At 36.1% G+C, this 18310-nt stretch overlaps 1 protein-coding gene across 1 annotated transcript in view; it reads right to left on the reverse strand.

Moving 5' to 3' along the window:
- Positions 1-16401: 16401 nt before the first annotated feature.
- CD226 (CD226 molecule) overlaps positions 16402-18310 on the reverse strand; it is a 99432-nt gene continuing 97523 nt past the window's right edge. Inside the window, exon 7 of the mRNA XM_024133962.2 lies at positions 16402-16782. Within this exon, the coding sequence (XP_023989730.1) occupies positions 16669-16782 (114 nt within the window). The 3' untranslated portion in view covers positions 16402-16668. The remainder of the gene's footprint in view (positions 16783-18310) is intronic.

The raw sequence follows: 18310 nt of genomic DNA on the forward strand, positions 1-18310 counted from the left end.
GGCCGGGCCCGTGAGCCATGGCCGCTGAGCCTGCGCGTCCGGAGCCTCTGCTCCGCAAAGGGAGAGGCCACAGCAGTGAGAGGCCCGCGTACCGCAAAAAAAAAAAAAAAATTAAGTAGATGTCTATGTTTTGTATTCCTGCTAGTTCATCATATTATAATTGTGATTATTATTTTGAGGATCTTTATCATTCTGTAGCACTTTCGTTTAATTATTTATGGCATTTGTCACAACTTAGATAATAATATCCAAGCTACATTTTTTTTCATGTGAACTCAAAAAGCTTTCATTTTCAATTGAAATTTGGGGAATGGCATTTTTTACATTAAAATACCTTACACATCAAGTTTTTTCTTACATACTTCAGTAGACAATTATTTAAATTAACTTTAAATAAATAAATAAGTTAAAATTACTCAATAATATGAAAACCACATTTTACTTGTGATTTTAGTACATTTTTCCCAGTTGAAGATTTTAACATCTTGTTAAGATTTAAAGGAGAGGAAAAATACATTTTTAATTGAAATATACCAACTTCCTTCTAATAATTCAGCTTAAAAAGTTTTTATTTTACCTCATCTTCTATGTCTGCTACCCTAGTCCATATTCCATATTCTGGTTTTAAGAAGAATGAGTGGATTAAAATTTTCTAATAGTTATTGTGGTAAGATTAGTAGTTGATGCAGTTAACTTCCTCAGTCGGCTCCCTGATTTTAGGACAATTTTAGACTTAAAGAGAACATAAAATCAATCCTGAAGAGAACATAAAATCAATCCTTTTTGTAGACACAGAATCGTGGGTCAAATGGAGCAAGGTTTCCACACTGTCCCTGTAGTTGTGTTCATGTTGGAATTTGATTGTTATCTTAACACTCAAGTGATCCACAGCCTCATAAGAGTTGCTTATTTTCAGGAATCAGAAATTTTAAAACCCAAATTAAGGAGAAAAAGAAAATTGAGATGATGATTTAAAAAAAAAATTTTTTTTAAGTCACCACATGATTTCTCTCAAAGAAAACATTATGAGAGGGTTTTTATGGTGTTTCAATATCATTAACTCTTTTTTTTTCTTTGGGTACGCGGGCCTCTCACTGCTGTGGCCTCTCCCGTTGCGGAGCACAGGCTCCGGACACGCAGGCCCAGCGGCCATGGCTCACGGGCCCAGCCGCTCCGCGGCACGTGGGATCATCCCGGACCGGGGCACGAACCCGTGTCCCGTGAATCGGCAGACGGACCCTCAACCACTGCGCCACCAGGGAAGCCCAATACCATTAACTCTTTGACTGAGGCTGAAAGGCAGGGAAAATGAAGAAGAAAATGACAGAAGTATCTTGATATTAAGTATGAATCAGAAATTAATATGATATAGGTCAATATGAAATAATTTGATTAATAAGATTGAGATTTACATATATATTGCATAATTCAAAGAACAATGCTTTTTCTTATCAAAAAGAAAATATATATATAAGTGGGTGGAGTTGGGGGAGATGGAGCTCCAAATTTTTGTGATGACCTGAAGTAGAAGATTCTTTCCCAGTATAAGACACTATAATTTTAGTTATAGCAATCACTGTATAAATCACAGCAACAAATCAGTCTACCCCTTGACAATAAATGAACATGAAAGCCAGAATCATCTTTACTGCAGATGACAGGAGACCTCCCAGGGTCTGCAGGGGCCCCAGTTACTCTCTCCACACAAGCCCTAACACACACACACACACACACACACACACACTTTTGACTATTTATCTACACTATATATTCCATTGTAATACTCTTTTTCCTAGGTCCACACAGAATTATCCCATCTTGTAAAATCCTTATCCCTATGAATCTTCAAAATATATTAAAATTATGTGCTGTATGTCTGCTTTCCATAAATTCTTTTAAATTAATTTATATATACTTTGTGAAGTCTTATACTGTACATTGTAAACAAATGTCATTTGTCATTGATTAAATTTATTGTTTATGAGTACTTTGATAAAAATAACTCTGGATGCTAGGCCCCTGTTAAGAAATAAAATACCCATTGCAATTTGCTTCTATTGGAAAATATGTGATTTGACATTCTTTTTTTTTTAATCACAATCTATCCCAGATAAATAATAGTTCGGGGACGTCTGGACTTAAATACTCGTTGGGCCACCTTTGGGAAGGGAATGCAAAGAAATAGCTGTCCCTGGAAACTAAATGTGAATTTCTGGCAGAACAGAAAATATTATTATAATGTGGCAATAATAAAATTAGTAAATTAAATTATTTTAAAATCTGTCCGTGTTATTTTTTCCCTTGGTAAAATACATGAAATGCATAGTTCAAGAATTACCTGTTTCTGAATTCATAGTTTCTATATCTCAATCCTTAATAGATAAAACTTATTAATGTCTTACTCATAATTCTAAGAAATTTACAAATGATATTGCTGCCAGGAGGAAAATTTATACTGGGCAAGATTAAGTTTCTCCCATCACTTAAAAAAAGGTAAAGCAGTTCAAAAATACTACTCTACACCACAACTTTGCATGATTGAGATTTTGAATATCTAACTTGATGGTTTTTACTCAAGAGTTGTTTAATATTGTTGGCACTGTAACATTATATGATTTCCTCAATTTTTGTTATTGAATGATGAACTGTAACTATGTAATTAAACAGAATTCTGGCAATCATTTTCTGCTAACCTTTAAAATGTCAATTATTCCTTCACTTATTGGCTTGCTATTTTTAAAATAAAGTAAAAGAGGCCCTTTATTAAATGTAAGGCTACTGAGAATTTATTATGTATTTCCAAAGTTTTCCTCACCCTATGTTATAATAGAATATAATTTTTATTAGGTTGGCTCTGATTTGGTGGAACCATAGAATATTAATATTGAAAATGACATTGGTGGTCAACACATTTTCTAGTGAAGTCACACCCAAAGTTTTTAAGTGGCTTTCTCAGTGTCACACAACTAGAAAAAAGTTTTTCCTCCAGAACTATGCTCACCCTCTAATAAAAAAAAGAAAATTATTAAAAATGAACATTTGGTAGACAAAGGTTTAATATCCAAAGTGAAATGTGTGTGGTCATGACTGTACTAGACACCAGTGGCTTCTTTATTATTTTCCATCCCATGATATAGAACCTTTGTCACTTGGATTTAGACCACAGAATCTGTTCCTGAAACTTAATCTTTAAATATTAGCTGGACTTATCTTATTACTTTACCAAATTAGTTGGGAGTATTTTTCCTTTTAGAGAGTCGTGTCTTTAAAGAAAGGGTGAGGCTTCCATAATATCAGAGAAATCAAAATGGGTGAGGGTCAAGCGGTCAGTCCTAGTGCTAAAATGTCCTGCTCCAATCAGGTCTGGACAAGGTCATGAATTTGAAGAAAGCAACGAAAAATATATGTGTGCTTTCAATTCTGTGCAGAAGGTAGAAGGTTGGAAAATACTTAGGGAGTGGCAATGATGATGCAAACACTCATTCTTTCTAACTGCTGAATGAAATACAGCTTATTCTGGATATGACTTTTTTGTGCTAATTTCATAACAAATTGGTGATGTGAACTTGATGGATTTTTCTTTCCCTTTCTGTCACTATTAAAATCACGGGCATTATATTTACTGGGGAAAGGGTCTGTATGAAAAGTGCAAGGTTTGTGTAAATTTAGAGCTGACATAAGAGAAGATATTTAATAAATGCATGTCAGAGGGCACGGCCCAATAGCAATTACTATGCTAGCTTTGTAATATACAATGAAAAGCAAAATCAAATAACTCCCCAAGATGACAAAACTGCTATCTTTATTTCCAAGTTATTCAAGAAAAATACTAGGCAAATATACCTAATTTTGATATCCATATGGTAAAATTTTGAATCAATGTTTGAGCAAGAACTGGATAGAGTATCTAAATATTCATGGAAACATGAATTATCCTAGTATCTAGGTGTTTTAGGAAATCAGGCTGCTGGTTTATATGATCTCAAAGGCTAGTCAGTGGCTGAATACTTACTGAATGCTTGATATTGACAAAACATGAGTAGAAGGCACCCGGTAACTCTTGGCTCTTGTTCTTGCCTCCTTTTAATTACTTTTGATACACAGCAGTGCCAGGAGGGCACTCTGATGGCAAAAGGCTATGTGGCTTTCCACAGAAGACCTGAGATGGCAAAAATAAAGGAGTAAGGGAGGGAAGAGAGACCAGCCTCATCAGCTTCCTAAATCCCTTTCTCAAAGCTGTCTCTGCATTTCTCTCTTCCTCCTCCCCCTCCTCCCCACCCCTCCCCCTCCTCCTCCTTCTTCTTCTTTCTCAATCCCTCTCTTTTTCTCTCTCTCTCTCTGAATAGTTAGGCCTCGCTTTTTTTAATCACAGGAAATTATTAGGCAGCATAGTCTAACTTAACTCCAAAATTACCTCTTGCCATTTCTATTGTATAAATTTTGTTAAACCAGTTTTTCTAAAACTCCCTATTCCTCTCGACACAAACGTGTACATAAGACAAATACACACTCGCCATCACTATGTATGTGTGAATTACAGAAATCTGTTCTACATCTCTTATACTCTTCTGAATATTTGCAAACTTTGATTATAAGGTAGCCGAAAGAAAAAAAATACTATTTCAAAATTCAATTTAAAAAACATTAATTGAATCTTCTAAGAGCTGGGGATTCAAAAGTGAGTAAGACTTGGATTCTCCTTTAAGGAACTCACCATTTAAGGAAAAGTATGCATTTCAAGTCATGAAGTAGGTATATCCAGTCTAGCGCTGTTCAGCCAATGTCGCTTGACTTAATAAATTCCTTTCTTGTTCCAATATCCATTAAAAAATATGTTTTAGGTAGCCTGTTGTTTCTGAAGTTTATAGTTTTTTAACAAATGTAATTCTATTTCAGAGACCTAAATAGATAGAGCTTGATGTCCAAAACAATAAATATTAAGGCCATTAGCAGAACTAATCCATTTCACTCACTCTAACTACAGCCACCTCACTGTCAGCAAAATAATCTAAAGTAAAAATGCCACAAGGGATATACTGTGAACGTTCTGCTCAGCTCCGCACCCCACCCTCCTTCCCCACCATCTGGCCCTCTTTCTCAATACTGAGAGAGGCTGGCATTCTAAATTCTAAATTGCATGGACCATTGAGAGCGCTAAGAAATGTAACTAAAATGAATCATCATAAATTTAGAAATTGTAAGTGGGATGACTAGGTATTATATAGGAAAGATTGTCCACTGCTACTTTTAATACTGTGCACAACTTAGACTGATTGGGGGTGATATTTGATATCTCAGGTAAAATCAACATTGCATATAGTACAAACTACTCACTATATACGTGAACAAAATGTAATTATTCCATCCTTCGTGTGACATTTGTCCTTTCCAACTCTTCAATAGAGATGTAAAATGTATACAGATCCAACAGGTACTATTCCCCAAAAGAGATGTTATATTACGATGTTTGACATTTTAAACAATAACATTTATATGCTATACTTAACTGTGTGTTGTAGAGTTTGGGGCATTATTTTTAATGTATCAGAACATTATGAGCTCTCAAATAATTCAGGTCACTGCTGAGAACTTGAGTAAAAGGGATCATCTTTGTCTTTTTTGGTTCCTGTCTAGACACCATCTTTTCTTGAAGCTTAAATGACATGGGATCCTTACAATAATAACTGGTGGTTATTATTAACGTTGTTCCCTAATCTGGAAGTGATGGTAACAGGTCTTGGGCAGTAATGGGTTGTTTCTTAGTCTAACTTAATAGAAATGTTCAACTTCAACAGTGCTTCTATTACATGTAAAGAGAAAGAGTTTAGAGTTTTGGAAGAAATTGTTCAATGATCTATTTAGAAAAGCTTTGCAATGTTTTGGTTTATGGCCATATGGAGTGAAGAAGCTATAGGGCCATTCTGACTTGGGTCCATTGTTCATGTTTAAGTGACTCTTTCACACATTTATGAAAGCATATAACTAACTAGCACTGTGCAACAGGCCCTCAGGATGTGTGGACCTCTTTTCTCAAGTTGTCATTCTGTTTTGTTTATCTTGCTTTGCATTGTGTGTTTTCTTCCATTGAAGCCTAACATTCATATGTATATATACACCCTGATCATGCTGTTAGTGCCTTGTTTCCTCTTACGCATGCATTCTTCTGATTCTCATTTACCTTCTGTGCAACTAATCCTTAAAATAAATTTATACTGAATACATGTAACCAGGGAAACACTTTCCTTTGACTTGCATTTATTCCATTTTAGCAGCATCCAAAAAAAGTCATGAAGTCTGGTGCCTCAGACTGTATTCTGGGATGGATGGGTGTTACTGACAGTTCCTCTGACTTAGTTTTTGCTGACTGCGTAGACTTGACACATTATTGTCTTCTTGTGGCTTGAGATGGTATGTCTCTTTACTACCTTTTGCTTCTTTTTGGACTAAAAATTTTATAAGGCCTGATGTCGATCTGCACAGTCAGGGAAACTGAGTATGATCGTATGATCTCATATGAATCTTCAGATTGTATTCTACATTTTATTTGTGCTCAATTTTCATAGACAATAAATATTTTGTCATGCGGATCTGTGGCCTGTGAAAGTGGGACAGAAATAAGTATGGAACAGAGAGAGTCAGATGGGTCAGAATCCAGTGTCAGGCCACCCTAGTGAAGCATCACAAAATCAGGACAAAGAAACAGGCCAGAAACCAAGACAGTAGAAAATACATATACTAAAAATACGTGGGGAAGGACTTCCAGGTTTAATGCCAACATAGAAAGAGCTTGGCAGCGGCCATAATTACAACAAGAAAAAGCTGAACAGACTAAAAAGCAGTGACTTTCCTTGGATCTATCAGAGAACTGAGGTCACAAGGCAAACCTCCACTGCAAAATCTGCAGAGACAGACACATCCAGACAGCTACAGCAACCAATACCTCCTCACCTGGAGCAGAAGCTCTGAGGCCATCAACTAATAGGAACACCTAAATGGTGAGCTGGACGAATTGCTGAACATAATTGTGGACTAAGCGTGAGAAACTCAGGGGAACCATAGTCTAACAGGGACCCCGAAAGCCACCAGAGTCTCACCATGAGGACCCAAGGAAGATTCCCTCATGGATCTGGCCAGGGCAGAGGCAGCATCACCACTGTGAAATAAGCCAAGAGCGTTCTCAGTAACAAAGACCTACACTCCAGAGGAAAGGACTTTGTCAGAGCACAGTTCTCAAACCTAGTCCCAGCTCCTGCAGCCTTCCTGTCTCACCTAAGAAAGAAAAATAAAAATCATAATCATAATAACACAGTTAACAGTGGCCAAGCTGTCATGGAAGTAGACTGGAAACTCTGCAGCCAGGGATTGGGGTAGAGGGCAAGAGGGAAAGCAATTCTGCCGGGGAAACATCTGTGAACTTAACAAAGTCATAGGCTGAGACTGAATCATACAGTAGTAGAACACCCTCCTCCCCCCACCCCACTTGCCATCACACCAGTAGGGGTCCAGTATAATCACAGCAGACTGCAGACAAAAGAGCTGCAAGAGGGAAAATCTCTCTGAGGAGTACCTAGGAGTATTTGGTACATTTTTTTCTTTTTTCTTCTTTGTGAAGTCTCCCAGGAAGGGAAGGGGGCACATGTGAAGCTCTCAGGATGCACTTTGTTACTGTGGCTGTGTACAGGTGAGGTAAAGTGCAGGTCCAGGTAGAGCCTCAGGTAGAGAATAGGCTGGGATGTGCTCAGTGTCAAGAGCAGCTAAGAGGATAGCAGAAAATGTCCAAGACGCTGCCAGGAGCATTCATCCCAGAACGAGCCCCATGTCTCCTGATCCCAGGAGTTCCTGGGGTGGGGTGAGGGGTGGGGGAGAGGATGGAGAGTCCTTGGATGGGAAACACCTGGGTGCCCCAGTTGCCAGAGGCCCTTATTCCAGACTTGTCAGCATGCAGTCTGGTCCATGCCATCTTTCAAGCGAACCCCAATCATTGTCAAGGCCTCCCAACCCTCAATCAGAATCACAGTGTGCTGAAGTCTCACCCCAAAGGCACAGCCAGCTGTGGGGACCAGGCTCTGGGCCAAAGGACATGCAGGGGCAGGACTGACCAAAGCCAGGGCAGGGGTAAGTACTGCACATGTGTGGGCCGAGAGTGTGTACACTTCCAGAGCATTCTGGGCCACAGTGAGGACTCCTGGGGGCCAATCCAATGTCTGCTATGGTCCAAGCCCATAGCTGGAGATATATAGGACATGATAACACAATTCAAAAGAAAGCTGGAGCACCTGTTTAATTTTAGACAAAGCAGACTTCAGGACAAGGAATGTTATCAGGGATAAAAAGGGCATTACATGTGACAAAGTGGTCAATTCTCCAAGAAACACTGACAATCTTAAAAGTGTATGTTCCTAATAATAGAATATCAAAATACACAAGGCAAAAGCTGATAAAACTTCAAGGTGACATAGACAAATCCATAACTGTAGCTGGAGACTGCAACATGTCTCTATCAGCATGTGATAGATCAAGCAGGGAGAAAATCAGAAAGATTATGGGTGACCTGAATAGCACTATCAGTCACTTTGATCTACTGAACATTTATAGGATATTACATCCAGCAGCAGAATGCACATTCTTCTCAAGCTCACATGAAATATTCTCCGAGGTAGACCATATTCTGGGCCATAAAACACACCTTAATAAATTTAAAAGAATAGAAATCATATAAATAATGTTTTCAGACTACAACAAAATTAAATTAGAACTCTGTAAGAGAAATATAGTACAGAAATCCAATATATAGAGAGGTTTTCAAAAGCATTTTAAAATAACCCATGAGTCAAAGAAGCCTCAAGAAAAATCCAAAAATATTTTAATTAGATAAAAATAAAAATACAGCTTACCAGAATTTGTGGGATGCAGTGAAATTTAAAGCATTAAATGCCAAGAATGGAAAGGAAGAGAAATCTAAAATCAATAACCAAAGCTTACATGTTAGGTAACTAGAGAAAGAAGAGCAAAATAAATCTAAAGCAAGCAGAAGAAAGAAAATAATAAAAATTAGAGCAGAAATCAATGAAATTGAAAATAACAGAAAAAAATCAATAAAACCAAAATCTGATTCTTTGAAAAGATAAAAAAAAAAAGTAGTAAGGTCAAGCAAGGTAGTCAAGAAAAAAAGAGAGAAGACAAAAATTACCACTATCATAAATAAAGAAGGATCATCATTACGGATAGCCAATTGAAGAAACAACTGGATGTTAAAGGGTAATAAGGGAATATTGGGAACAACTCTATGCTAACAACTTGATAACAGATAAAATGGGCCAATTCCTTGAAAGGCATAAACTACCAAACCTCACACAAGGAAAAATAGATTAACTGTATAGCCCTATATCTATTAAAGAAATTGAATCAAAAATTAATAACCTTCCAAAGTGAAAGTACCATCCTACCAAACATTTATGGAAAAAATAATACCAATTCTCTACAACTCTTCCAAAAAACAGAAGCAGAGAAATCATGTCTAACTCATTCTATGAAGTCAGAATTATCCTAATATCAAACCAGATGAAACATTGCCAAAAAAAAAAAGATAAATATCTCCCATAAACGTAGATGAAAAAAAATAAACAAAATATTAGCAAAACAAATCCAACAATGTCTAAAAATAATTTTTGTTATCAGCTAGGATTTATTACAGTTATGCAAGACTGGTTCAACATTCAAAATTCGGAAATGTAATCTACCACATCAACAGGCTAGCAAAGAAAAGTAATATAATCATATCAATTGGAGCAGAAAAGGCATTTGACAAAATACCACGTGCATTCATGATTTTTTAAAAACTCTCAGCAAATTCAGAGAAAAACTTTCTCAACTTGATAAAGAATATCTACAAAACACCCACAGCTAACAACATACTTAATGGTGAGAGAAGGCAGGAATGGACTATCTTATCACTCCTATTCAACATTTTGCTAGAAGTCCAAGCTGCCACAATAAGACAAGAAAAAGAAATAAAATGCATAAAGATTGGGAAGCAATAAATGAAATTATCTTTATTTGCAGAAGACATAGTTGTCTATGCAGAGAACTCCAAAGAATCCACCAAAAAAACCCTGAAACTAACAAGTGAATACAACAAGTTAATAGGATACAAAGCATACAGGTCCTGTACATATTTAGTTAAAAATACACCTAAGTACTTTATATGTATATTTTTGGTGCTGCAGTAAATGACGTTGATTTTTAAATATATAATTCTGATTGTTCACTGCTGGTATGTAGGAAAGCAATTGGCTTTAAAAGTAATATATTGACCTTTTATCCTGTTACCTTGCTATAAAGGGGAAGCTTTTAAGAGGTGTCTGTGAAGCTGCTGCCACTGAATACCTATTGCCTCTGTGGTTCTGCAGCCGAACATGTAGCAATATCTGGGGTGATTTTTGGTCTACAGGGTCAGCAGTCAGGAAGAGCTGGACATGCAATAGAGGGGGGTAAAGACAAGCTGGAACGTGCCAGACCCTCTCCATCTGTCCATCAACATTGTCCTAAATAACCTACACAGAGCAATACCCAGTGTCCCACATTTCATGCAAGTTCCATTTTAGCCAATTCTAACCCATAACCACATTTAAAAAAGGAGACTCCAGGACTTACAGTTCCTCTGTTAATCCAATGGACAAAACACAATCTGGCACATAGTTTCTCTGGATCTTTTTGCCTCAATTGTCAATTTGGATAATCATATTTAACTTGCCTATATCTTAGAGTTGTTTTAAAAATTAAATGGGATAATGTAAGAAATATCTTTGAGAATTATAGTGCATAGTAAAAACATATAACAATATTTTTGTCAGTAGCCCAAATTTATAATAGCTAGCTATTCATTAGCCATTGAAATGATGATCAAACAGACATCTAAGATTACAGAAAGGCTAGAAGAGTTTTGCATGTCTCTAGAAGCTATTGAGCTATTACATTTCTTTGTACGTTTATCCTGTGAGCTAAAAAAAAATCAAAATTTGCTTCTGATGATCTTCATTAGAAATGGTAAAATTTAAAAGTGAGATAAATTAGTGCAACTGAAGCCACATCAAAAGCTGTAGCAAGAAATTTTAATAACATTGAGGGTAAATTGGAGATTTCAGTCTTACCCAATCATCAGATTAAAGGATAATGGTCTTATTCACTATAAGTATTTTTGAATACCAGGAATAAAGGTTGTCATGAATAAGTGATTAAATAAGAAGGAGAAAAAAAAATAAGAAGGAGATCATCTTAAGAATGAACTAGCAGAAAAATACAAAATCAGCTGAGGCTAAATTTTGAAGAGTGAAGAAAGAAAGTTATCAGAGCTCAAAGTGGTTTCCTGCTTGTGGACCACTGGAGTTGCCACTTTTTCTCTGTTTTCTAAACTTGTTCCATCAGTGTCCTGGAACTGCTATGAGCCACCCATATCACTCAAATAAATTAACTGTTTTTTTCTATAACATAGCATCAGCTTCTAATGCTTAAAACCAGTACCCTCAACTTTTACAGACACAAACCCAAATATAACAGGCTTCTTATTGTGCCGTTTTCTGGGTACTGCTTAAATACTTGTAATCTGGCACCTCATATCCTTTTATACTGGGAAATTTTCTTGAATTGACTCCAGGTTGTACCGTCCTCTCTCTACTTTTTTCTGGATGAAGAGAGACATCAGGATGACAGCTATGCAGAAAGAATCACTGTTTATCTACCCAAGTCAACGTTCTAGGGTAATTTTTTAGGAGGAGGAGATTGCCTAAATATCTATTGCATGTCAGAGGATCTGGAAAGATCCCTCAGATCATTGGTGAAGAGTCTGAGATAAATTTATGGTAAATACAAAAATAGTAAACTACAAAAAGAGACAATTATTAACTCTAGGTAGGAAAAAAAGTTATGTAGGAGAGAATGCATAATCATTTTTACCATGGGATTCAACTAAGAAGAGTATTGGCAAGATCATTAAAAATAAACACCAAATATTGAAACAATCAAAATTTTAATATAAATATTTTGGAAGGATGGGTACATGGGAAAGGTATACATGTGTGGTTAGTTCGTGGAGAGCAAGACATCTAAATCAATAAAGAATGTCTAAAATTTTAAAAAATCTAGTAATGATATATGTATACTCTTCAGAAAAGTAGAAAAAATAATCAGAAGTGAAATTTGTTGTCTCAATGGAGGGAAAATGCGAAGGACAGGGAACTACTATTTTTTTGCAAAAAAAAAAAAAAAAAAAACCACCCTTGAAGAGCACACTTTGACTCTTTGAACTACATGCACTTATAAAATGAACTGAATGTTGCATTGAGATAGAAACTACAAAGTATCACTGGTCTGATTTTTTTCTGCATTTAACTCTTCGTGTTAATATTATGCTGTAGGAATTTTCCCCTAATATTCTTGGATAACAAGTGAAACTAACGATCATGGAGCGCTACATTTTATTCATTCAAACAACAGAATACAGTATATCAAGGTAAACATTTGCATGCCTTACAAAACCCAAGTCTGAAATTACACATAAAACCGGAAGAAAATGTTCTAAAGAGGGTGACTATGTTATTTATCATTCAAACGGGGACAATAGACAATAAATGGGGATTATTCTAGACATTTATCACCCATACCCCCAAATTAGATCTTTTCTTACAACACCTTACAACATAGTGCTTTAAATCTCGAAAAACAATATGTAATCCAACCTTGAAGACTTGTAAAATTTTTTAAGAAAGCATTGCAGTTAATTCTAGAAGCCATAGTTCTATCTATCGGATCACTAGCAATAGAAAAGTTTTTTAAAAAGCTTATTTTTACTTCATAAATGTATGAGAGCCTAGAGACTTGACTTAGAATAATCCAATGAACAGACCAGTGGAAAAGTATATTAATTTATGCAAAAACCTGCACGTGAAGGTCAATACTTTCTAGACACTACATTCTAATAGTGGCCTAACTAATGATGATAATAAAATAATGGTATTACATGTTTATATTGTTTTATATTTTTCAAAGATATTTTCTTATCTCTACTGTGGAAAGAAGCTAAACTTTGTACTCACTGTTTAGCACCTTCATTTTCACTATATAATAGCATCTGTATTCTACAGTATCTTCAATCTTGTTGACATTTCACACCAGCAGTACAAAATACAGCACGTTATTAAAAATCAAGGAGAAGCATTTTGATTACAGTGATTTCTAATTACGATGTGGACTCTACCAATTTGGAAAACTACTGTAATGTAGCTGTAGTTATTTTTTAACATAGTTCTATATAAACAAACATAACTTGGATGCTTACAATAAAAGTAAACCTACTAAAATTATTTTTATTTTACTTTATCTTGTAAATTGATAGTCAAAGTATTTTAAATGTATATGTATAATATTTTAGTAATAAACTGAATTACTTAAAACTTTCTATAAATGTGAATATTTTCTAACTGAAAATGCTAATCTCATCCACCTGCCTCCCACCCATATAAGCATGGTTACAAGCGAATGAAATTCCTATGCGATTTTCTCAGCTTGCATAAAGGCTTTTAAAAAATGTTCCAAGGTCTCTCTGATGATAATATAATCAATACCCTAATCATTGTAGGTTAATAAGATGTATTCTTTCCCTGACAAAACTGTGTACTCTATAATGACATTGAACAAACTTACCTACCTTGTCATCACACAGCAATTCCTTGTAATTGATTACTTTAATGTAAATACTAAAATAAGGGCATTCAAAGGAAACAGATTATTATTTAATGTATTATGTATCAGTATAAATTATATATGTAAAAAAGAATCTTAGGAAGCATCTTGTTTCCTAAATAACACCTTGCAAAAAAGATTTAAAACATAATTTAATTCAAGTCCGACCTTTCATTCCGTGGATCTGTTTTGATCTGTTTCCTTAGTAACAACTGGAATAGTAGGTACAACAGATTAGGGAAAAAATATATACATGTGTGTTTGTATGTACATATATATATACACACATACTATATATATATACCATATACCTACTATAGATACCATATATAGTGTGTATATATATATATATATATATATATATATATATATATATATATATAGCAAGCATAGTTTTTTATATATATTAGGTAGAGTTCACAACTCCAGCAAGTTAGGTATAATATTAAAGAGACTACAATGAAAGTGATTTGTTAAGTAGAATATCCAAAGAAAGAAAATGAATGAACAGAATTTCATCAGCATAACAGCTGAGAGTGTAGCAGGATCAGTAGAGGAGATCAGAGAAATTTCAGCAGGACTTAGGAAGGTTCCAAATCCCTGAAAAAATTCTGAGCCCTGCAGAGGAAGAATTTATAGAAAAGAAGGGACAGAGTAAATAGTTCTCATAAGTATTTTGAGTGAGAGATTTTTATAAAAGGTTAAAACACCCATGGAAAAAGAGATGAGTTTCAAGTGTTCTGGAGGCTTTGCAACATGTAAGGGGTTTGCCACAAAAATCTTCCCTGAAACCATATTGTAATGGTAGAAATGTTTTACTTCTCACCTACATTAGTCATTGAAGATTTGGTTATCAGAATCTTCCAGAAAGTAATATTTTTATTAACTTTTAGGGAAAAGAAATCATTTATCTTTTAAAGGATGTTAAGTTTGCTTCACCATGCAAATTGATAGATTCAGCCATGGAAACTTTCATTGATCTGATATAGTCAACAAAACAGTAGATGGTTTTCTTGTAAAACTGCCTTCCAACTTTGTTACAAATATATTTGTGGAAACAATTCTTGAATCCAGATATAAAGATCTATAAGCAAACAAAATAAAAATGAGAGCTAACTCTCACTGCATGTACGTAAGTACAACTGGGAGTGGCCGGTTTTACTTTTTCCCTTCTGAAATAGGTAGGGGCATTCACAATTTCTGTAATTCACAGATAATTGCACTATGTGGCATGCATGTATTTAAAGATAAAATCATAAAATATCCACTGGCCTGCTAAAACTGTAAATTACAGCCTAAGAATCTGTCTAGACAATATGAGAATTTGGTTTGGGATTGCTTAAGATTTTCAAGAAAAGTCTCCAACTTTGAAACCTAAATGCAGCTTTTGTGATGAACCTTTTAGAAATGAGGATCTTTTTTTTTTTCTTTCTTTCTTTTCTTTTTTTTTTTGGCTGTGCCACACAGCTTGCAGTTTCTCAGTTCCCCAAGTAGGGGTTGAACCTGTACTATGGCAGTGAAAGCCCAGAATCCTAACCACTAGGCCACCAGGGAACTGCCTAGAATTCAGAATCTTTTAAAGATGAGTATTAGAGACACGAATGATCATTATATTTGGTCATTACAAAACCATTGTGGTTTCAAGGTGTCCATGACCATTATTGAGTTGTACAAATATTTTTCATTGTTGCCTGCATCTAGAATTTGGACAATGGCAGGCATGGTCTCTAATTGCCCTGTCAGTCATAACATTAGGCCAAATGGTGTCTTTGGCCAAACTCTGAAGCAACAGAAGATTCTTTGTACCCTCCTCTCCGCTGATCCCTTTTCCTCCTTCCCCACACCCTCCCCGTGCTCTTGCCCCTCTCTTTTCTACCCTACCACCCTATACCACCACTTCCAACTATCATTCTTTTTCTCGTATTTAAATTTCACATACTAGGTACCTGACTCTTTTGAGAGAAATTATATATTAAAAATAATTCTCAAAAGTATAAAAAATTCAATATAAAAAATTAAGTTATTGTTGGATCATCTACTACTCTTGCTCATAAGGCTAAACGAGGGATAGTGAAATTCTATATGAAATCAGAAATGAATTTATTTGAGAGTAGAAAAGGAAGAGATTTCCCTGTCACATTTACCTTCCTCTTCACCATTTAGTCATTCTACTGCCAAGTACTCTTCTGGACCAAGCTGACAGAGTAGGTTCTAAAAGTGGGAAGAGAGAGACAGCTAACCTAGACCTGCCCTCCTACTCTTCTTAGCGGCTAACAGAAGATGTCTTGGAAGGTCATTACAGTCCGCATTTGTTGGCAACCAGCCCAGCTTCCAGGCTCCCCTTTACTTCTAATAAAACTCTGAATTTCCCAGTAGTGTGCTTTGGTCCCACTCCTACCTAGCTCTAGAGGTGAGCCCTTAACTGACTTAAGCCATTTCATCCTTTCTGGACATAATCATTGTCTTATGATGGACAAGTAACCAAATGTGTTTGCTCTATCAGAGCAAACTCTTTACCAGACAGAAACAAGGATTATGAGTTGCCAAGAGTTCTTGGCAGTCATCTTGGAAACACAAGGGTAAAGTCTGAATGAGAGTTAGGCTAACACCAAGGAAGTGGATCCAACACTGTGAAATTCTAGACATAATATTTAAGCCCTGGTAAATAACCCTTGCCTGAAGCTTGAGCTCCCCTTGATTGTTCCATTACATGATTCAATAAGTTTCCTTTTATGTGTAAGCTAATTAGAGTCAGGTTTTCTAAAACATTTCTGTTAAGAATGCTCTCTAGTTAAGGCAGTATTTTTCCTGCCAAGTGAAATAAATTTGGTCAACTAGTATCCAAGGTAGACACTAAATAGTGGGAAGAAATTGTATAAAGACCCATGTGCATAATAGTCATCATTAATATGCTCAGATTAAGGGAAAAGCTTAGACTCTAGTCTTTGGTCTACGAGAGAAGGTTGGGTAGTTGACATAAATATCCTCTCCTGCACCATCTGAAGGTTGATTGACAGGGACAGGACTTCTGTAGTTGTTGGTTGCCTAGAAAAACAAACACAAAGGATGTTAATAATGGACTGCATTTCAGCACTTAATAAAGACACCCAAAACATAAATCTCTCCTTAGTTCAACCATGATATAGGTCAAATTTCTATTACAGTTAATTTCATAAAACATGCTCTTCACTGTATTGAACTTCTGTAAGAAATTACATTCTTGATTTGCAGGGTGGTGAGTGAGATACAACAGAGACCTAGCCTTGATTATCACTTGATATATTGTGATATAAATTGCCTGTTTAAATGTAAAACTCCCTCTCCTGATGTTAGGCTATTTCGAAGGAACCATTATTTGCATTTTTATATGGAAAGTCTAGTACAGTATTTTCCCATAGTGGATAATCATTAATTTCTGTTGAATGGAAAAATAAATATTTTTAAAGTACACAGTGTGCTGGCTTAAAAATAAGCAACTGAACACAATTAAAAAATTACAGGGACTCCCCTGGTGGTGCAGTGGTTAAGAATCTGCCTGCCAATGGAGGGGAAACAGGTTTGAGCCCTGGCCCGGGAAGATCCCACATGCCGCGGAGCAACTAAGCCCGTGCGCCACAACTACTGAGCCCACGTGCCACAACTACTGAAGCCTGCACCCCTAGAGCCCATGCTCTGCAACAAGAGAAGCCACCGCAATGAGAAGCCCGCGCACCACAACGAAGAATGGCCCCTGTTCGCCGCAACTAGAGAAAGCCCACAATGAAGACCCAACACAGCCAAAAATAAATAATGAAATAAAATAAAGTTTTTAAAAATTACAAAAATAAATGGACATTCACTTTCAAGATGATGTTATACAATCATTAATCTTCTCTACCTTAATTGGGTCACTTTGACCACCTGTATGTATGTGTGTGACAGAAAATATGAAAGCAGAAGTGACAGAGGGGGAGAGAGAGCGGGGGCGGGGCAGAATTGAAGGGAGGAGAAGGAGAGGGAGAGAAGGAGAGGGTGAGTAGTCTGAAAATTTAGTGTGGTTTCGGTGTTTGCGAGGAGAAAGTAAAAGGAAAATTCAAGTACTATTGTTTTCTACGTAGTTTGTCTAAAAAAACCCCGAAACAATCAAGTAGGTCTAACTTCACAGACCAGCTTACTGTCTAACTTTCTAATCACCATTCAGATTATCATTATTCTGCAAAAGCCTGGAAGAGTTGACTACCTAGTGAGGAAGTTGCAAAGTGCCTTTCCTCCTCTGAAATTCACAGCAATAAATGTGGCTTTGGATTGGCTTGAATGGACAATAGCTAAGGACAGAGAAGGGATCCAGAAATTGTATGTGACAGAACACGGTTTCCTTGCATGCAGGCATGGCAGGTCAGACAAGGCCAGACTTCTCCAGCCTTCGCACTTGGTGCCCAAAAGCAAACCATGAGATATTCAGAAAAAAATTTTTTTTGTTTTGCAAAAAAGTAACTACCTAACAGAAAGAAGAAAGTTAAACTGATAGGTTATTAAGAAGTTTGAAGCACATACACTGGATTGTCAGAAACTTTTTAGTACTTGAGGTTTTGGC

This window comes from Physeter macrocephalus, chromosome 19, assembly GCF_002837175.3.
Source record: "Physeter macrocephalus isolate SW-GA chromosome 19, ASM283717v5, whole genome shotgun sequence".
NCBI classification, from domain to species: domain Eukaryota; kingdom Metazoa; phylum Chordata; class Mammalia; order Artiodactyla; family Physeteridae; genus Physeter; species Physeter macrocephalus.